The sequence below is a fragment of the Thalassophryne amazonica genome, chromosome 9, assembly GCF_902500255.1.
Source record: "Thalassophryne amazonica chromosome 9, fThaAma1.1, whole genome shotgun sequence".
Taxonomy (NCBI): domain Eukaryota; kingdom Metazoa; phylum Chordata; class Actinopteri; order Batrachoidiformes; family Batrachoididae; genus Thalassophryne; species Thalassophryne amazonica.
The window spans coordinates 97,550,164-97,572,763 of record NC_047111.1 but is presented as its reverse complement, the minus strand read 5'-3'; the positions used below and the strand labels follow the sequence as shown (position 1 = coordinate 97,572,763).

The 22,600-nt window shown below is 40.4% G+C and overlaps 1 protein-coding gene across 3 annotated transcripts in view; it reads right to left on the bottom strand.

The window, feature by feature from the left end:
• Nucleotides 1-6,255: 6,255 nt before the first annotated feature.
• cblb (Cbl proto-oncogene B, E3 ubiquitin protein ligase) overlaps nucleotides 6,256-22,600 on the bottom strand; it is a 177,246-nt gene continuing 160,901 nt past the window's right edge. For 2 of the 3 annotated variants that reach the window (XM_034178811.1, XM_034178809.1), the window contains exons 14-19: nucleotides 15,160-15,288; nucleotides 14,995-15,056; nucleotides 13,702-13,815; nucleotides 13,035-13,214; nucleotides 12,725-12,847; nucleotides 6,256-8,148 (exon numbers count right to left, since the gene is read on the bottom strand). In XM_034178811.1, coding sequence (XP_034034702.1) covers nucleotides 7,889-8,148; nucleotides 12,725-12,847; nucleotides 13,035-13,214; nucleotides 13,702-13,815; nucleotides 14,995-15,056; nucleotides 15,160-15,288 — 868 coding nt within the window. In that variant the 3' untranslated portion in view covers nucleotides 6,256-7,888. The remainder of the gene's footprint in view (nucleotides 8,149-12,724; nucleotides 12,848-13,034; nucleotides 13,215-13,701; nucleotides 13,816-14,994; nucleotides 15,057-15,159; nucleotides 15,289-22,600) is intronic. The other variant, XM_034178810.1, reaches the window with a different exon arrangement.

Below are 22,600 nucleotides of genomic sequence, written 5' to 3'. Positions count from 1 at the left end.
CTAAAGCATTATTCTAGAAGTCTACATTTCTGATTCAACAATTGTTTGGGCCAAGTTTGGTCAAATTAATTCTTTGTACTGAAATGAGCCACTAAGGGGTGACAGAAAATGTGTGACATCACTTTAGCCATTGTTCATTTGTACATACAGTCCATGAGATTGTAAGAGTCATCAGGAGATGACATATTCCCCCCCCAGTCCCCACAAATCAGCAATGCAAAGTGTCAGGGGATCACCCAAGTACCCCCTTATGCTAAATATGATTGAAATTGGTCAACTGCTTCTTGAGCTATCGTGCTAACAAGGGTAGCAATGACAATATCTTGAACATCTCACTGTGACCTTGAAATTGACCCTAAGGTCACTGTAATTGACTGGTGTTGGGGATCACCCAAGTACACCCTTATACCAAATATGAGTGAAACTGCACAACCGGCTCTTGAGATATCACGCTAACAAGCAAAAAGGGACGGAGTAACATACGGACATACTAGTCGGTAAATAAAAATGTCATTCTGTGCATGCTACACCCGGTGCAAAACAGCACACAGTGTAAGTGTCACTGCCAGTTTCCAACAGATGTGGTATCATGGGAGGTTCTCCAGCACCCACGTTCTTTATAAATCAAATAAACATACTGTGTGTCCACGGGTGTATTGGCCTTAAATTTTTATTTTTTAAATTATAGTCAAAAAACACAATGGTGAAATACTACACTTTAATAATTCTGGTATCATATTTTGTGTTGGTTTTCTTCCTCTGTGGGTTCATAGGCTGGGATGGTGAGGCTGTCTGTGCTTGGTGGGATGTTTCACCTCAGGGAGCTGTGGTAGATGATTGATGGTCCTGCTGACACACATTGATACTTTGCTCTTAGAAACCTTTTCTTCCTGCCAGAAAACCTCTCACTTCTGAGTTTACCATTTAAATAGCAATGTGCCAGTTGATGGTGCACCTGTCTCTTAAAGGCAATGACAGGTGACACTCTGGTTGCCCAACACATACCCCTTGACTATCTGATCAAATACAACCCCTTTGCACTTTACTTTGTTGCTGGACATGCCCCAAACGTTTATGCTATGCACCTCCAACCATGTGATCATCAGGATAAGGCCAATGTAGCTCACACTCAATAACCTTAGACAAGGTGCCTTTAGACCAGTTCAAACTCTATTAACAATACAAACCAACCTCGCGGTAACCCCGCCAAATCAGACAAAACACAAAATATACCGACAAAACTGATCCAAAGGAAGTAATGATCCCCACATTAAATTCACATTAAATTCACACAGGTCTAAACTAGCACAGCGACAAATAGTGTGGCACTAACTAAATAAAACCACTTATGGAAGCATGAACACAAATTAAATCTCCTTCCCCTCTCCCCCCAACACCAAGTTAGGTGCCAGGCTCAAATTTGAACAGCTATAATTTTCTCCTGCACCATCTCTTCAAACAGGTGGCTGTGCAGTCAACCTTTTCATTTGCATCTTTTGCAGCCAAACTGCTCCTCTTTCAGGAAAACCCTTTTTTTTTCTTTTGGCCTGTTTTGTAAGGGGACCTAATCACTAAATTTCCACCCCTTCATGCAGAGTCCTGCACTACACAGTGCCTGAAATTAATTTTAAAAACAGGGTACTGAGGTGAAAATATGTCAGCGCTCTGTGCCTGCATCGCTCACTGTGCCGTCTCTGGGTTGCATTTTGGATCAACTCACAAAAGCCGAATCTGAGTTCAAACGGAAACGGAGATCAATCTGAATTGCTTTGCTGGTTTGTACAAAAACAAACACAACTCAGATCCCGCAGTCTCAAAGGGGCTGAGCGAGGCTTACTTCACCAAATGTTAATGTGGCAAATGTTACAACAAACCGGCACACGTCATGAGGATGACGCGGTGGTACTGTGATGGGGAAAAGCTCCACACTGCACATGTATATTAACAGTGTAGAGCTGATTACTAGACTGACACAACAGCTGAGATGCAGTTTTGAGGAGGGCTTGTTTTGCAATGTTGAAGCCTAGTGTTAGAATGTGGTACTGCAGCTGTTGGAAATGAATTAATACAGCAGTCGATCGTTTGATTTCTTTCCAAAAGGTGCTGCAAATCCTGTGCTGACCACAAAGGTATTTAATAATTTTCAGGAACTCAACAAGAAAATTATGACAAATTGTGACTGTTTTGCTTTTGCTCTATTTCATTTGAAGTGTTTTGATGATTTGTCTACTTTAGACCTGATCCACATGAAATCTGGGCACACACTCTGCGATTACTGTCTGATTTTGAGACAATTCCTGAGTTGTATAACAATTATTTTTATTTTTTGAGTTGGGATGAATTTCAGCTTCGTCGTGTGGTGTACAGAAAGTAAGGAGAGGCAATTAACCTTTCCTAACCAACAATCAGATGGTTGGAAGAATTTTAGTCGGGATGTAATGACACATGAGCTCCAGGATACAAATACATCATGATACACCTGTCATAATCCATAATCACATCACTGTTTCCAATAATTATGTAGAAAGTAATCTGTGGTGAATTTTAACTTTAAAGAAAAATTATTCTGAAGGATAAATTGTAATCCTTGATGTTCCTACTTGTGTGCTTTAGAAGTCATTTATGGTTCTTCTGCAAGAAGTCATCATTTCATCTGTGCAGTAGTTGAGTTTTCATGGTGTCACAATACTAATTTAAAACAAATGATTCGATATAGACCTCATGATACATCGTTACGCACCTAAATGTGAGACGTCAGAAATTTAGGTCGCCCCTCCTGAGCGTATGGCACAGTTGAAGCAGAGCAACGAAACAATTCCACTAAACTTTTTTTTGTCTTTGTTCAGATTAAGATAGTTTCTTCTTGGTAATCATTCGCTGAAGCAGCCGTACAGTTTGAGGATCAAGGGGTCCCACGTGTTTATTTCACACGTATAGAGAGAGCAGTCAACTTGCAGCTGGCTGTCTGACGGTAGTCTTTCACATAAATGTTGAGGTTTGGCTTTATATTGAATGTGATTATCTCATACAGTTCAAGGAGGAATTCAACAAAACCATTGCTAAAATCACACAGTATATACCCAATCTAAGGACAGAACAGGTTGAGTTCTTTGACACTACTTCAAAAAGTGGTTTAAACAATCCAGTCTTTGAGTTAGAAAAGTGTTTTTAACTTTAAACCGCTGCTTTCCGCTGTGTAACTGGATTGAAGCAGCTATAAAGGTTCACATGACAGCAAAATGGTGTCCAAATTTTTTGGCAGCTTTCATTTTAGCTCGTCATGTCATTGAATCAAATTTTAAAACCCCCTGCTCTGCTGAAGTAGAAATTACTTCGGTACAGTTTACAATCAGGATACTACAAATACATTCCTTTATTTGTAAGTGTTGATTTTTTACTCAGGTGGTCACCAACCTATCCAACTAACTATACTTGCTTGGTCAATATACCTCAAAGCCAGTTGGCTTGACAAATGGAAGAGGCTGAACTTGTCTCCCACAATGCACTGCGTGCCATAGCAACAAGTGTAAAGGGTAAAATAAAGCGTTGTTCAATATGGCACTGAAGGCACGTGACATTCCTGTAGTTTAATAATGCTCAAAAACCGTTGCGCCAACAGTCTTGCAAAGAGGGAAGAGCTCTTATTTTGCTTGTTTCTGAGGCAAATGAGTCTGAAAAAAAAAAAACAAGAAATGGATCCAGGCGACTGACAATGGTGCTGCTCCAGCTAGCGTAAAACTGTGAAGGTCAGATTATTACATTTGGTTCTTACTTTCATAGAAAGAACAATGTTGCTACGTATGTTGCTGATTTGCATTCCACCTCTGCTACTGTGGTGTCAGTAACAGGGCAAAGGAAAACACTACTCGTGAAATATTAATGTGGATCCCAAAACAGTCCATCTTTTCACTCGGGACAAAAATGAAATTAAGTGCAATAATACCGATTTACAACAGAAACACAGTCAGTGGGCTAACAGGATATACAGTAGTGTTCAGAATAATAGTAGTGCTTGTGACTAAAAAGATTAATCCAGGTTTTGAGTATATTTCTTATTACATGGGAAACAAGGTACCAGTAGATTCAGTAGATTCTCACAAATCCAACAAGACCAAGCATTCATGATATGCACTCTTAAGGCTATGAAATTGGGCTATTAGTAAAAAAAAAGTAGAAAAGGGGGTGTTCACAATAATAGTAGCATCTGCTGTTGACGCTACAAAATCAAAACTATTATGTTCAAACTGCTTTTTTAGCAATCCTGTGAATCACTAAACTAGTATTTAGTTGTATAACCACAGTTTTTCATGATTTCTTCACATCTGCGAGAAAATTTTGCTCGTTTACTAGTGTGCTTGGGGTCATTGTCTTGTTGAAACACCCATTTCAAGGGCATGTCCTCTTCAGCATAAGGCAACATGACCTCTTTAAGTATTTTGACATGTCCAAACTGATCCATGATACCTGGTATGTGATATATAGGCCCAACACCATAGTAGGAGAAACATGCCCATATCATGATGCTTGCACCACCATGCTTCACTGTCTTCACTGTGAACTGTGGCTTGAATTCAGAGTTTGGGGGTCGTCTCACAAACTGTCTGCGGCCCTTGGACCCAAAAAGAACAATTTTACTCATTTCTCTTTAGGCCAGTTGTGATCTTTGGCAAATTGTAACCTCTTCTGCACATGTCTTTTATGTAACAGAGAGACTTTGCGGGGGATTCTTGCAAATAAATTAGCTTCACACAGGTGTCTTCTAACTGTCACAGCACTTACAGGTAACTCCAGACTGTCTTTGATCATCCTGGAGATGATCAATGGGTGAGCCTTTGCCATTCTGGTTATTCTTCTATCCATTTTGATGGTTGTTTTCCATTTTCTTCCACGCGTCTCTGGTTTTTTTGTCCATTTTAAAGCACTGGAGATCATTGTAGATGAACAGCCTGTAATTTTTTGCACCTGCGTATAAGTTTTCCCCTCTCCAATCAACTTTTTAATCAAACTACACTGTTCTTCTGAACAATGTCTTGAACGTCCCATCTTCCTCAGGCTTTCAAAGAGAAAAGCATGTTTAACAGGTGCTGGCTTCATCCTTACATAGGGGACACCTGATTCACACCTGTTTGTTTCACAAAACTGACGAACTCACTGACTGAATGCCACACTACTATTATTGTGAACACCCCCTTTTCTACTTTTTTTACTAATCGCCCAATTTCATAGCCTTAAGAGTGTGCATATCATGAATGCTTGGTCTTGTTGGATTTGTGAGAATCTACTGAATCTACTGGTACCTTCTTTCCCATGTAACAATAAGAAATATACTCAAAACCTGGATTAATCTTTTTAGTCACATAGCACTACTATTATTCTGAACACTACTGTGTGTATATATATATATATATATATATATATATATATATATATATATATACACACATATAATGTTACTTAAACCGCTTCCTGTCATGAATGAACAAGCAAAAATGACATTAGAACTGTCCGCCGCTTTATTTTGTTTGGTCCCAAGTGAAAAGATGCCCCAAAAGCATTGACAAACAGAGCCCACGTTGAAAAAAATGTTAAACTTTCTGTTTACATTCCATTACATTCAGACAATACAGTCTTGTATGAGTGAACGCCACGGTGTGTGCTTTATCTTCTTAGCTATTTTTTTTTAATCTATAATGTACTTGCCAAAGCAGCATCCAGTAGGACGACTGCTGTACTGTAAGACCAAGAACCTGTCTGATGTAAAGATTGTGTTGCTGGGCGGGTTCTATGTAGGTCAATTTGATGACATGCTGTGACATGAATTATTTGAGCTATGTCTGAAAATCTCCTAAAGGTGAGCACTATTCGTTTGCTACGTGAAATTACGTGAATGTGATGACACGTCGTCTTCTTCTATCAGCACGGCGCTGCCTCCAAAAGGTGGCTGCTGCACGCTTTTGTAAGCAAGTCAGGTATTTGTTGATCAGGACAAGTCAGGCTGTCACACATTTAGTAACTTTACAATTTCACCTTGCAGTTCTGATGTTAGATTTGGAAATGGTGATTTAGTTTTACACTGACAACATAATGGGGGTCCTGCTAGAAGCACTTATGGCACCAAACTAATAGTCCTGCCTGTTTTGCCAGATCACACAAATAAAAATTCCACTGTCGATCCTGAATGCGACCGAAGCATTCCTCCAGTACTCCCATTAACGTTGCTGTCCGCTCTTTTTCAAAGTTTTCTTTACTTTTTGGCTGTAAACAAAAGAGAAGAGGTGAATATTTGTAACCGAGTCAGGCTCCGGCTGTTTTATGGCAGAGTCCACAAACGGGAACAACCAGTGAATGTGAACAACTTCTTTAAAAACAAAGAAATAAAAACTAGGATTTGGCACTGGTCCCTTTGAAATAACAGCAAAGTTTGTAGAAAATGAAAAACACAACAAAGTGTACGCTGAGCAGGAGGAGAAAGCACAATGCAGACAAGTCATCAACTCACAATTACGAAGTCATTCAGTGTCGCAGTGCTACAGGGGTAAAAATCCAAAAGCTAAAACGTGTTAATAAAAGAAAATCACAATAACCAAAGTGGCTCTGACAGACGAAGCAGAAGACTACAAGTTGTCTTCTTTCAACTGACAAAACCTTCACAGCACTTAAAGGGTCTGAATGCAAGTAAGTCGTCTCCAGGAACTACACAGCTCCTTTTCAGGAAAGTTCTGGGCAAAGTATTTGGGATTTAGTACCAAAAGGTTTGTGCCAAAAGGAGCGTACCCTGTTCATCACTATCTTATCAATGAAATGTGTCATAACTGCTACAGCGCCAAAGTGACTGGGAGATTTCGAGCGCTTCCTCAGATCTGTCGGGAACGCCGGCGTTTTGGTCGAGCGATGCCCGTGGGTGTCATGTCACCCCTGCAGAGGGTGTGGTCTCCTGGTTCTAACAGACGTTCACAACAGGTCGATTGTTTAAATGCTTGAGCTGACACTGAGGCACGGACATGCACACGCAGGCGTTATGAGGTCTTTTAGCTTTTGACACGGTGGAATTTAAAAGGGAAAAAAAAAATAGATCAGCCTTTCCACCCTGAAGAGGTGACCTGTGTGCACAAAGCTACGACTCGCTCATGCAGAACAAATACATTCATAGGCTGGCTGTCCTCACATGAAGAAAGTAATTAAAAAAAGGCCCCAGCAGATTAATCCTCTAGTCTGGGAACAGCACAGAATGAAACAAACCCTCTCCTCTCCGCTCTTATTGTCTAAATAACTCACAGAGTGCGAGGACAGCGCTCGTCTTGGAGCCATCGCACGCTTTTCTCCTGATCTGGGGGATAATTTGTGAATCAATAAGGCATCTCTGGCTCTGTCCATCCGCTCCCATCTCCTCAGAACTTTAAGACCTACAAGTCAGCCAGACGTTTTACAAACAGGCAAGAATTCTCTGGAGGGAAGGCTGGGAGGTAAGTGGGAGACAGAGGAGACACTGGAGGGGGTTAAGACAAGGCAAATGTTGGAGTCTGGCTCCCCCCACTGGCTGTAAATACAAAGGTCTCACAATGCCGGGCGTCTAAAGAGCTGGGAATGTTTCTGTGATGAGACCCTTCAAAGTGACGTTTGGAGGGGCGGCAGGATGTGACGGTAGCAGCAGTAGCAGGATCAGAGCTTCAGAACAGGCAGAAAGTCCAGACACACTGGGAGCGTTTGAAAACCAGAATCCAGCACCAGCACACTTCGCTGTGACCAGGTGAAACTTTTGACTCCCTGTGTTCTGGGTTTTTTTCATTGGTGTAGTTGTTGTCCATCCCGAACTCAAACTGACAAAGCCCTTTATTTATTTTAAAGTCTGTCCTTTCAGAAACACGGCTCCTCTTCACTGTCTCTGGGACTACAGGTTCAGTCTCGGGGCCACTAAGGCAAACTCGCGCAGGATATTTCGGGCCACATCGACTTTGTTCTGAGCGATCGTCAGCGCCCGCTTGACGTCCTCGAAGGAGTAACCCTCCCCCATCAGCTTGGCGATCTTGGCGTCTAGGGTCTCGCTGGCTGAGTGCAGGCTGTGGGGTTTGCTGGGCTGAATGTCGGGAGGAATTTTCCTGGGCAGTGGTTTGGGTGGTCTGGCGGGGGCCTGCAAACAGTCCATCGATACTGGGATGGATTGAAAAAGAGAAACCAAGTCAGTGGAAAAAGTGATGGGAAAAAAACCAGCAGAAACCTGAGAGTGTCCTTTGCAGTCGAGGAGTTACAGAGAAGATTGTAGACTAAATGCAGCTTTGACATTTTTTCAAATCCTTCCATCTCAGTCCTCTGTTATTAAATAATCAGCGTCTTTCATAGCGAGAAAGCAGACACTACAGTTTGATGTGCCACAGCATAATGGATGAAATGGCAGAAATGGTAAAAAGGTGGTTTTTACAGAGGATGCCTGCTCCAAGTTAAATACCATACATTTGATGAAAAAGGTCATTTAAACAGAAATAATTAAGCTGTTGTTTGTTACAGTTTAACAGTAACTTTGGATCTATGCACAAAGGACACAACTGCACAGGACCTTCTCCTAAGGTTTTTTTCAGATATTGGCGAGATGTTTTCAACCCACAAGTGCACAGATGAACTTTTCACCGGACAGTTTTTCAGTTTTTCTTTCCATTTTTTTTAAGAGTATCTTTTCAACCAAAAACCTTTCTTCTTTGTTTTCACCGAAGGATCCTGAACTATTTCAATTTCAAAAGCTCAGACTTTTCCAGATGTCTGTGAATCTGTGATTCTGACGTGTTCAGTCAGAATATGTAAAGTACCTGAAGGTCTAAACAGCGCAGAGAACACGTAATACTATGTACACTACAAAAGACAAAAACTGGACTTCAAACAGATCAAGCTCATAAATTAGAACTTGACCCAAACTGAGTAATCTTAATAACTCGTTATTATGCAACTTCTGCATGGATGGTTTAAGATCATGAGCAGAAATGTGATCATTGACCTTGAGCTGTCCTGTGCAGATTAAGTCATTAAAAAGGTCCCGTCACAATTACATAAAAAAACCAAAAAAAAAAACCAAACAAAAACAAACCAAAACTAAAAATGCTGAAGTCCAAATCTTTGCCATGGGGCATCTTTTACTAAACTGAACAGCGCGCAAACAATTTTTGACAATATGTAACACCCATTTTCTTGTCTTTTTAAATTATCCTTTTATTGTGATTTAATTTGTGATTTCACACAAATTAAATTCCATCCTTGTATTAAGTGAGAACATACAATCACCTTCCTACATGAAAATGATGAAGGTATAGAGGCTCTTCAGGTCTGCGTGGCCTCATCGATCTTTGCACACATTCCAAATGCACACAGCGGTGCCTCTTCCCCCAACCATCTTGAAGTGAATGACTGAAACGTGGCCGAAACAGCATCAAGGTAGCAGCTAGGAATTTTATTTCGTAGTGCAGACAAGTAAGTGAATAAATCCTCTACAGGCCCTGAGGCTGGTTGGTCCTGGAGCTTATCTCCGGATTACAAAGCATGAAGTGGATGAGCATCTAAGTCTCCCCTGGACGTGACGTCAGGCCATCCCAGGTTACCTCCCCAGCCACAGTTGGTATCCAGTTACAGCTGGATGGAGGAAACAACGCAGATGAAGTGTGTTGTTCAAAGAACACAGACGGGCAGTGCGAGCAGGCATCAAACCCAGGTCTACGTATTGGTAAGGCAACACCTTATCCCACTGAGCTACCTGTTCTTACCTTGCAAACTATTTATTGGCATAATTAGAGTTGTAGCTCTTGAAAATGTAAAAGTTGCACTCGTTCAAATTCTGATTTTATGAAAAAGACAGTGGGGCCGAATTCTTAGTATGAATTCTTCGTCATTGGTTTTCCATATGACTTCCCCCAATTTGGTGCTCGGGGCTGACGTAGCTCTTCCTGTACCCACCTGCATTCTGATTTGGTACAGGTTTTGAGTCAGATGCTCTTTCTGACACAACTCCAGATGTACGTGGCAATTAGGGCTTGGGTGATGTTGAAATAGGGGCAAGAGTATTATCGCTGTTCCATCACGCCCCCTTCAATTATTAGTATGTTAAAAATAACGACTTTTTTTTATTCAGACTTCGGCCAAGTTTCTGCATGTTGTATTAGTTCCTGTTGTTGTGGCTGACCACAACACCTTTTATAGAACACTAATGTTTGGAAGCATAGTTGTAGTTCTACCTGAACTTTAACAAACCTGAATTACAACTTTTCAGCCAGGTGGAAAAGACAGTTATCTTGTCACCAGTGTTACCACAGTTGCTTTGAAAAAGTAATCCAATTACTCATTACTGATCAGTCCTTGAAAAAGTAACTTAGTTACTTTACTGATTACTCAATTTTAAAAGTAACTACCGTATTTTTCGGACTATAAGTCACAGTTTTTTTTACATGTTTTGGCCGGGGGTGCGACCTATACTCCAGAGCAACTTATAAATGAAAAATATACCGGTAGATTCTCAATTAATTTACCGTAATAAAACAATTTTACCTGACAGAGTCGCACTATGTTTTAAAATGGCCACCGGAAACGGAAATGCAATGCATCATGGGCACTGTAGTACGGCAGCCGCCCTATAGGTCACGCTGGTCACGATAACCAATCAGAGAAAAGAACATTGGACACGTATTCCTCACCTCACCCACACAATGACTGTAAAACAGCGTGTGAAGCAGACGAACATGGTGCTTGCTGTTATTCCGGGAGGACTAACAAAACAGCTTCAACCCGTGGATATCAGTGTGAGCAGAGTGTTTAAGTTGACGCTGAGAGCTGCGTGGGAGCACTGGGTGAGCGACGGCGGAGGATTAGCGTCTGCACTTGGAAGGAGCTGGCGTCAACACCACGGGGAGGTCATGAGCTGCGCAGGTAGGTGCTGCACGAACATCGGCAGCTGACACCTGGTGTGTACTATGGTCCACAGCGGGTAATATGTTAGAAAAGAACCGTTCAGCGGTGGTGCGGGTTATAGTTGGGCTCGCAATGTGGTCCGCAAAATACAAACGTATCCGTAGGTAAAATGCAGCTCACGAGAGGGCACTCAAGGCTTGTGTGATTGTTCCTGCGACTACCATACCTCTGACTACCATAGAAAAATAAAAATTTCAACATTACTGATAACTTAACAAGACAACGGAGAAGGCCCGAAAAAATGCCACCAAAAAGAAAATCATACTCTGCAGATTACAAGTTGCGACTGGTGAAATATGCATCCGAAAACGGTAGCCGTCACAATATTATCATCTGAACTTTTCATGTTAAGTTAACATACCTGTATGTCCATGCGACTTATAGTCCAGTGCGACTTATTTATGGTTTATTTTTCATTATAATGGATAAAGTGGCTGGTGCGACTTATACTCCGGTGCGACTTATAGTCCGGAAAATACGGTAAGTTAGATTACTAGTTACTTTCAGCAGCTGCCAGAAGTTTTACCATTACAGCACTGTAATGGTAAAACGTACCATTTGTAACCTAAATTATTTATAACTAAATATTAAATTCTTTCTAAAATTTAAATTCTTTCTAAATATTTTAGTTGTTGAAATTATTATTATTATTAAGTAGTATTAGTAGTAGTAATAGTATGAAAAATGTCTTCAAGAGTAGACCTTTAATCTAGGGCTGTTGTGTGGAGCCGCCCCCCCGCCCCCGGCCCCTTCCTGCATGGATTCGCCCCTGGCAGGAAGAATGGATAGAGTTTATTTATGCAGAAACCACGTCCAGACTGACAGGTAAGAAGGTTTTATCAGCGTTTTTACGTCATGTCCTCCGAAAGAGACTTGGGTGCATTTGGGTGAAAAAAAAGCATTAGTATTTTCGCGTCGCAGATGAGCTGTTTTTAACAAGGACACACACAGAACGACACAGAGTTCTAAAGAAAGAAAAAAAATGTAAAAATGTCATTGTAAAACCATAGCTCTGAGCATCACCGCACTTTGAGAGACAACTGTTCTTTAACTCGGTGCTGAGCTGCACAGTGGATGCGGCTCTGTGAAAGTGGCCGAAGCAGTTCAGACCTCCACCTGAATCTCGTCGGGACACCTGTTTTAAAGCTGCGATCGACCCACAACACAAAAATAATAGTAACGCACAGTGACTCGGAGAAGTAACTTTAATCTGATTACTGATTTGGAAAGATTAACGCGTTAGATTACTCGTTACTGTAAAAAGCAGTCAGAATAGAGGAACGCATTACTCAGTAACGCATTACCGGCATCACTGGTTGTCACCCAAGTCTTTGCTGGTTTGTTATCAAGACTGCTCAAGAACTGAAACAATTTGTCATGAAATTTCAGAAGGTTGGGTTTGACTTGGAAAGGAAACAAGTACATTTACCAAAAATTGCCCATATCAATACAATTAGTTTTCTCATTAAACCGTGAAAATCTTTGGCCTATCCTGGAATTTAGAAGCAGAGTAACATGAAACGGTAGAGACAGGACTTTTTATTTTTTTAAGAAAGGGGGGAAAAAGGTTTTAAATTGAGGGGGGTTGCTACGTTTTCATAAACCTTTCCAAAAACTATGGAAAACATGAAGATATTTCAAACAAAAACAAAAAATGTAAGTTCTCTACAGTGTGCCTTTCTACTTATAACAATAGTTTTGTGCACATTAGGCACACTCTAAAAGAAGTAGTGGTGCCCACAGTTTATCTTGTTGCTGCGTAGAGGATGACCTGCTGCTCTACCTTGACTGGATGGTAGGTGGTCATACTCCAGGCAGCCTCTGGAGAGACCTTTAATATTTTCTCCAGCTTGTCGTCTAAGTGGAGGCAAAGGAGCAGCGCTGTTCAGCATGTCAAACACCGCGTCTAGACCAAAGACGACATCAAAAAACACAACAAAACAAGCCCACGGTGTTACATTTTCTATGATTTCATGAGCAACTTACTTCATGGTGAGGAAAAATAAACTACTTTTAACACCACACCTACGCTTCGCTCCATGTACGCCGCTCTAAATTTGCATATTTTGGATGTTGTGAATTTGCCGGCTTACCAGGGGTCAACAACAATTGCTCATGTCCAGAGGAAGGCCTGTGAGGTCGGGCGATGACAGACGAGGACGACGTGGAGGATGAAGAGGAGGTGAGATCAGAGAAACTATGCCGCACCGGTGGTGGTGGTGGAGGAGGAGGAGGAGGTGGCTGAGAAGGAGGGCGACTGTTGAATAGGTCTTCTAATGCGCACATACAACAGAAACCACAAATTCAAGAGAATGAACCACCTGCTCAGAATCTGTTTGCTGATTTAATTTCCTACTGTGCCAGCTGCTGGAAGCAAGATGAAGTGCAGTTTTTGCACAGCTCCTAAAAGGAGACACCATTGAGGAGGTGCAGGAAGGCTGGCAGAATATTTAATTGGTTCAAATATATAAAAATTCAGGACTTATCATGATATGAAACTAATAAAATTAGCAAAATTACTAATTGATGTCAGTCACACAGTCCGATGATGTGTTTCAGAGATTTGTAAAAACAGTGGCGCTTCGTAGTTTGAAAACCAAATGGTTCAAGTTCAAAAATTGTGCATCCATCCAAAGTCACAAAAAACCAGATTAGTAAGCATTTTGTAAACCGTTTCACTTAAACTGCTTTTAAAATAAATTATTATATTATTATTATTATAGGAAGGACCAGTGTATGTACTGCCTGGGGGTGGGCTACCTTGGGAAGGCAGTAGAATGTCATAGTCCGAGGGTGTCTTGTTGGTGCTCAGGGGACAGAGGGCACTATGTGATGCTCCCGGGACCAACGCTCTGACTGAGTCAGAAAGCCCACCTGAGAACATGAGAAGAATTCACTCTGAAGACCTTCCTCCAGAAATGGAGGCATAAGCGACATTTCCACAGAAAATATTTGTATATACATAATTTAAAAAACCAGACTTAAAAACAGACTTAATGTCCAAAATCTGTGTAACCGTGTACCCGAAGCACTTAGAATAGTTGTGGGCAAACCCTGGCAAAAAAAAAAAAAATAAAAAAATGAATGAATGAAATTTGAATTTCTGAATGAAATTCTGACTATAAGTATGGCCTTGAGGGGGGAAAAAAATAACTTCTGACAGGTCCACCTGAAAACAAAGTAAGCCATTTCCAGTTGCTTAATATGAAGTGAAAAGTAAACAGAAATTAAACATGACATGAAAAAAATAACAATAAATAAATCGAAAACAAATAAAATAAATAAAAGATTTTTCAGTTTAAAATAAAATATCTTTCTGTTTCACTTTTTTTTTTTTAAACAAAGCTTAGTTTGGGTTTTTTTTTTCCTTAACTCAGATTTTGTGGATTGGGCACGGTGGTTGTCATGACAGATGGCTTGGGTATTAAAAATTATGACCAGCTTATTGCCTCACTAATAGAGGACCCAACGTTACCAAGCGACCGTTACCTGCTAACAGTGCTGACATTCAAATTAAATAACATGAAACATTTGCTTTGAAGGAAATTTGGAAATACTGGAGCACAAACTTCTTAGATGGTCTGTTAGCACAACTAACTGCATGGCAATCCAGATTATCTCAGATATTTGTCATAAAATGATCACAAAGGACAGACACAGTCGGTCCACAACAGCTATCAGCCAAAGCTAGCTGTCTCTGCCAGCCGGGGTGTGAACACGGCAGGCAAGCAGACAGAATATGGTGCTGTGACTGGTCAAACTATTCTTCAGAGTTTGCTTTTTGGCAGGTGTAGACTTGTTTGAACTTTTTTTTTAAATACTTTTGTGTGACAAATCATACCAGCTTGCTTTGATGTCAAAATCAATGCCTGGTAGAAAAAATGCGCACAGGTTGGCAAGTCTGCTAAATATTGTGTCAAATAAGTGCTTCAAGACTTTGAAGCTCAAATTTCCAGGGTTCATAATCACCCTGAGTATCATGAAGAAAGTGTCAGAGAGTTTATGGTAACGAGGATGAAGTTTTCCCAACCTTCAGCTGAGTTCAGGACTCACCAGGCTCAGGTCTCGGCTTCCTCTCCTCTATGGAGGGCTCTGGGGATCCGTTCTCCAAATGCCTGAAGTGAAGCGAGCAAATCTTTTCGGTTTTCAGCCGACTAATTAATCTCATCTCTGTCAGTGCAGCAGTTTTTGGTACATGAAAATAAGTACATTTGGTACCTGCTGGGTACAGAGATGCAGATGGGGGCTTGACTGAGGCAGAGGTTTGATGAAGGGATCTGATAGTCGTCCTCGGGCATCATTCCTCTCGGTCTGTCAACTGCAGGGCTGCTGAAAGGGTTTGGCGCTCTGTGAACATGGGAATGGAACAGGAACATTCAGCATGTCATCACTGACATTCCAGAATTGAGTGTGGAGGAAAGTTCAGAATGCTCTTTATAAAGAAGCAGCTTAGTGGAGGAAAGATTTACAATTCAATTTCCAGGTCGGATTGAAAAATAACATTTCCAAACAAATTTATTTACTACACTGTGAGCACTGAGGTGTCAGTCAATGCTGAAAATAATTAAGATCAAAGCATTTTAAATTTTTTTTTGTTACACGTTGACTGTAATGTAAAATCTAATGTTGAATAGTTTCCAGGCAAAATGAGAAAAGCCCTTCAACAATGGGCCTTAGGGCCTCTATAGGACTTACTTTTTATTTCTTTCAGTCCACACTGAGTTTGGTTTAGCGTAAAAATGATAAAATCCAACCAAGCCAAACCCTCTGATCCAAGATCAGGTCACTGTGACCCAAGTGTGGCACGGTGAGAGATTTCACAGTCTAAATAGCAAACGTCCTGATTGCACTGTGGTTAGCCATCATTTCTGCACTGCAAATAAACATGTATTCACAAATGTTCACTTTCTTAATCTTCAGGGCTGTGTGTTTGAAATAGGTATTATGTTTTGGGGAGAGCTTTGTGCAGTTTTAAAACATGTCAACAATTTGAGCTGCTCTGTTCTTTCTCTCTCTTTCTCCTTTAAATGGACACTTCACTTTTGCAGGTCAGAACTTGCATTTACTGAAGTGCAGAGTTCTACAAATTCTTAATTATCTGTTGACTTATTTCTAAACGTGGGCTGAGAGTTTTCAAATTCTATGTTTTTCAAATTCTTAGCCGTTGTATACGACGGCATCGACCCCATTTTACTAAATTATAAATAACTTTTGAATGATATGAGATAGAAACTTACTTTTTTTTTTTTTGCTGAAAAGTTAACTCCGCGGGCTTTCGAGCCAGCCATCGGCCATCTTTGTACTCCTCGTAGAAGCTGTGTGATGACGTGCGCAATGTGAGTGTCCAATCGGAATTGGTTCACCGACACATGGTTTTCCAAAATCCAATCGTAGGGCAGATTTACCTCACGTGAAAAGCCAAAGATCGTTTTCAGGAGTGATATGTTACTAGTTGGCCCGTTTGAATAGCCCCCTGGGTGCCGCAATGAGTACATACTATTAGTACATACTCAGTGTGCCCTGCGCCATTCCGCACAGCGATCAGTGAAAGCAGGAGCACACGGAGAGCCTCTGATGACAATCTCACGTGCTCAAACAAAGAGTGTGTAACTATCAGGATTGCTCCACTAGTTTGCATGTGAATGTTACTGGATAACTCTGTTGCTTTCTTTGCGTAAAGCACTGTTTACCATATCAATGGACAACAAAATGCATAGCCCATTTTGTATATATTGTTCAAAATGTGCATTTGTGTTATTGTTTGAAGCTTTGAAGACCTCAAATTATCTTCATAAAGTGTCAAAACAGTTGTTTATTATAGTTTGCTGTGTGTTTTGAATAAATGTGTGTGGAAAATTATTTTTTGATTTATTTTTTTCCTTGCCTTTTTTTGATTGAATACTTTGCATCTTTTAATGCACCACACACATGACAAATGGGGAAGGAGGGGAAGGGGAAAAAAAAGAAAATAATAATAATAATAATGATAAATTAATAAAAAAGTTAAGGTAATTAAATTAATAAAATAAAATGAATGTAGCATAATTGTATATATGTATATGTATTATGTGTATACATGTATGTATCACTTGATTGATCACTTGCTTGCCTCTACTGGTGGTTGGCTCTCACTGCGGTATTGTATCACTTCCTGTTCCGGAGCACAGCGGTGTTTTGCTGTATCTGTTAGCTGTTTAATCTGCGCAGTTAGATTGATCTAGTTATCTAGATTACGATTTGTTTCCCAGTGTAATCTTTACGTGCCTTAACTAAAGCACTCCTTCTGCTGAATCACCTCTAAATTATTTACACATTATTCACTTTGCGTGTTTTTAGGAATCCGCTAGCTTAGCGTAGCTACTAGCTCTTAGCCGATTTAGCATGGCGGCTTCTCCTGTCTCTCCCGCACTTTTCTGCTCTGGGTGTGAAATGTTTAGTTATTCCTCAGCCTCCTTTAGCAGTAACGGTACTTGTAATAAGTGTAGCTTATTCGTAGCTTTGGAGGCCAGGCTGGGCGAATTGGAGACTCGGCTCCGCACCGTGGAAAATTCTACAGCTAGCCAGGCCCCTGTAGTCGGTGCGGACCAAGGTAGCTTAGCCGCCGTTAGTTACCCCCTGGCAGATCCCGAGCAGCCGGGAAAGCAGGCCGACTGGGTGACTGTGAGGAGGAAGCGTAGCCCTAAACAGAAGCCCTGTGTACACCGCCAACCCGTTCACATTTCTAACCGTTTTTCCCCACTCGACGACACACCCGCCGAGGATCAAACTCTGGTTATTGGTGACTCTGTTTTGCGAAATGTGAAGTTAGCGACACCAGCAACCATAGTCAATTGTCTTCCGGGGGCCAGAGCAGGCGACATTGAAGGAAATTTGAAACTGCTGGCTAAGGCTAAGCGTAAATTTGGTAAGATTGTAATTCACGTCGGCAGTAATGACACCCGGTTACGCCAATCGGAGGTCACTAAAATTAACATTAAATCGGTGTGTAACTTTGCAAAAACAATGTCGGACTCTGTAGTTTTCTCTGGGCCCCTCCCCAATCGGACCAGGAGTGACATGTTTAGCCGCATGTTCTCCTTGAATTGCTGGCTGTCTGAGTGGTGTCCAAAAAATGAGGTGGGCTTCATAGATAATTGGCAAAGCTTCTGGGGAAAACCTGGTCTTGTTAGGAGAGATGGCATCCATCCCACTTTGGATGGAGCAGCTCTCATTTCTAGAAATCTGGCCAATTTTCTTAAATCCTCCAAACCGTGACTATCCAGGGTTGGGACCAGGAAGCAGAGTTGTAGTCTTACACACCTCTCTGCAGCTTCTCTCCCCCTGCCATCCCCTCATTACCCCATCCCCGTAGAGACGGTGCCTGCTCCCAGACCACCAATAACCAGCAAAAATCTATTTAAGCATAAAAATTCAAAAAGAAAAAATAATATAGCACCTTCAACTGCACCACAGACTAAAACAGTTAAATGTGGTCTATTAAACATTAGGTCTCTCTCTTCTAAGTCCCTGTTGGTAAATGATATAATAATTGATCAACATATTGATTTATTCTGCCTTACAGAAACCTGGTTACAGCAGGATGAATATGTTAGTTTAAATGAGTCAACACCCCCGAGTCACACTAACTGTCAGAATGCTCGTAGCACGGGCCGGGGCGGAGGATTAGCAGCAATCTTCCATTCCAGCTTATTAATTAATCAAAAACCCAGACAGAGCTTTAATTCATTTGAAAGCTTGACTCTTAGTCTTGTCCATCCAAATTGGAAGTCCCAAAAACCAGTTTTATTTGTTATTATCTATCGTCCACCTGGTCGTTACTGTGAGTTTCTCTGTGAATTTTCAGACCTTTTGTCTGACTTAGTGCTTAGCTCAGATAAGATAATTATAGTGGGCGATTTTAACATCCACACAGATGCTGAGAATGACAGCCTCAACACTGCATTTAATCTATTATTAGACTCTATTGGCTTTGCTCAAAAAGTAAATGATTCCACCCACAACTTTAATCATATCTTAGATCTTGTTCTGACTTATGGTATGGAAATAGAAGACTTAACAGTATTCCCTGAAAACTCCCTTCTGTCTGATCATTTCTTAATAACATTTACATTTACTCTGATGGACTACCCAGCAGTGGGGAATAAGTTTCATTACACTAGAAGTCTTTCAGAAAGCGCTGTAACTAGGTTTAAGGATATGATTCCTTCTTTATGTTCTCTAATGCCATATACCAACACAGTGCAGAGTAGCTACCTAAACTCTGTAAGTGAGATAGAGTATCTCGTCAATAGTTTTACATCCTCATTGACGACAACTTTGGATGCTGTAGCTCCTCTAAAAAAGAGAGCTTTAAATCAGAAGTGCCTGACTCCGTGGTATAACTCACAAACTCATAGCTTAAAGCAGATAACCCGTAAGTTGGAGAGGAAATGGCGTCTCACTAACGTAGAAGATCTTCACTTAGCCTGGAAAAAGAGTCTGTTGCTCTATAAAAAAGCCCTCCGTAAAGCTAGGACATCTTTCTACTCATCACTAATTGAAGAAAATAAGAACAACCCCAGGTTTCTTTTCAGCACTGTAGCCAGGCTGACAAAGAGTCAGAGCTCTATTGAGCTGAGTATTCCATTAACTTTAACTAGTAATGACTTCATGACTTTCTTTGCTAACAAAATTTTAACTATTAGAGAAAAAATTACTCATAACCATCCCAAAGACGTATCGTTATCTTTGGCTGCTTTCAGTGATGCCGGTATTTGGTTAGACTCTTTCTCTCCGATTGTTCTGTCTGAGTTATTTTCATTAGTTACTTCATCCAAACCATCAACATGTTTATTAGACCCCATTCCTACCAGGCTGCTCAAGGAAGCCCTACCATTATTTAATGCTTCGATCTTAAATATGACCAATCTATCTTTGTTAGTTGGCTATGTACCACAGGCTTTTAAGGTGGCAGTAATTAAACCATTACTTAAAAAGCCATCACTTGACCCAGCTATCTTAGCTAATTATAGGCCAATCTCCAACCTTCCTTTTCTCTCAAAAATTCTTGAAAGGGTAGTTGTAAAACAGCTAACTGATCATCTGCAGAGGAATGGTCTATTTGAAGAGTTTCAGTCAGGTTTTAGAATTCATCATAGTACAGAAACAGCATTAGTGAAGGTTACAAATGATCTTCTTATGGCCTCGGACAGTGGACTCATCTCTGTGCTTGTTCTGTTAGACCTCAGTGCTGCTTTTGATACTGTTGACCATAAAATTTTATTACAGAGATTAGAGCATGCCATAGGTATTAAAGGCACTGCGCTGCGGTGGTTTGAATCATATTTGTCTAATAGATTACAATTTGTTCATGTAAATGGGGAATCTTCTTCACAGACTAAAGTTAATTATGGAGTTCCACAAGGTTCTGTGCTAGGACCAATTTTATTCACTTTATACATGCTTCCCTTAGGCAGTATTATTAGACGGTATTGCTTAAATTTTCATTGTTACGCAGATGATACCCAGCTTTATCTATCCATGAAGCCAGAGGACACACACCAATTAGCTAAACTGCAGGATTGTCTTACAGACATAAAGACATGGATGACCTCTAATTTCCTGCTTTTAAACTCAGATAAAACTGAAGTTATTGTACTTGGCCCCACAAATCTTAGAAACATGGTGTCTAACCAGATCCTTACTCTGGATGGCATTACCCTGACCTCTAGTAATACTGTGAGAAATCTTGGAGTCATTTTTGATCAGGATATGTCATTCAAAGCGCATATTAAACAAATATGTAGGACTGCTTTTTTGCATTTACGCAATATCTCCCAAAATCAGAAAGGTCTTGTCTCAGAGTGATGCTGAAAAACTAATTCATGCATTTATTTCCTCTAGGCTGGACTATTGTAATTCATTATTATCAGGTTGTCCTAAAAGTTCCCTGAAAAGCCTTCAGTTAATTCAAAATGCTGCAGCTAGAGTACTGACGGGGACTAGAAGGAGAGAGCATATCTCACCCATATTGGCCTCTCTTCATTGGCTTCCTGTTAATTCTAGAATAGAATTTAAAATTCTTCTTCTTACTTATAAGGTTTTGAATAATCAGGTCCCATCTTATCTTAGGGACCTCGTAGTACCATATCACCCCAATAGAGCGCTTCGCTCTCAGACTGCAGGCTTACTTGTAGTTCCTAGGGTTTGTAAGAGTAGAATGGGAGGCAGAGCCTTCAGCTTTCAGGCTCCTCTCCTGTGGAACCAGCTCCCAATTCAGATCAGGGAGACAGACACCCTCTCTACTTTTAAGATTAGGCTTAAAACTGTCCTTTTTGCTAAAGCTTATAGTTAGGGCTGGATCAGGTGACCCTGAACCATCCCTTAGTTATGCTGCTATAGACGTAGACTGCTGAGGGGTTCCCATGATGCACTGTTTCTTTCTCTTTTTGCTCTGTATGCACCACTCTGCATTTAATCATTAGTGATCTCTGCTCCCCTCCACAGCATGTCTTTTTCCTGGTTCTCTCCCTCAGCCCCAACCAGTCCCAGCAGAAGACTGCCCCTCCCTGAGCCTGGTTCTGCTGGAGGTTTCTTCCTGTTAAAAGGGAGTTTTTCCTTCCCACTGTAGCCAAGTGCTTGCTCACAGGTGGTCGTTTTTGACCGTTGGGGTTTTACATAATTATTGTATGGCCTTGCCTTACAATATAAAGCGCCTTGGGGCAACTGTTTGTTGTGATTTGGCGCTATATAAAAAAATTGATTGATTGATTGATGTATGTGTGTATTTTGTGTATGTATGTTCGCATGTATGATATATATATATATATATATATATATAGAGAGAGAGAGAGAGAGACAGAATTACCATCGACACACACAAGAATAGTCCTTTTCAATAGTCATTTTCTGAGTAAATGTGGGGAATTTATTGACATATGAAAATGGCTTAAGGAATGACACCAGCAATATCAATAGCAATAAAAAAAATGGTAGTAATAATAATAATAGAAATAAAAAAAAAAAACTAAAAAAAATTTTGATTGACAATAATTATTGTCATTATTACTGTCTATTATGGTGGGAATTGTTTTTATCATTATTATTATTATTATAGATACTCATCACGAGTATATGATATCAATTACATAGTAAGAAAAAAGTAATATTGGTCACACTCGGTAGTCGTAATAACGTATGGGTATTTGGGGGTGGGGTTAAATAAGTTCGTCTTCATCCCACCCCTTTTCGGGTTAAGTGCGCGGGTATGTATGCATGTATGTATCTCCTGTTCTTTTCAACCCAATGTGGGTAAATGTAGATGTCAAAGAAATGCTTATTTTGTAAAACTCAAAATAAATGCTCAATCAGTCAATATGTATGTATATGTGTGTGTATATATGTATATGCATATATGTAGTATGTATGTGTATATATGTATACATGTGTGTGTATGTATGTATATGTGTGTATGTATATATATGTGTATATGTGTAGGGGTATGTATATGTATGTGTAGGTATAAATGTATGTATGTGTATATATATGTAGTGTATATTTATTTATGTGTTAGTGGGTATGTATATAGGTATATATGTGAGTGTGTATATGTGTGTGTATAAGTGTATATATGTATATAATGTGTGTGTATGTATGTACGTATACAGGTATATATGCACGG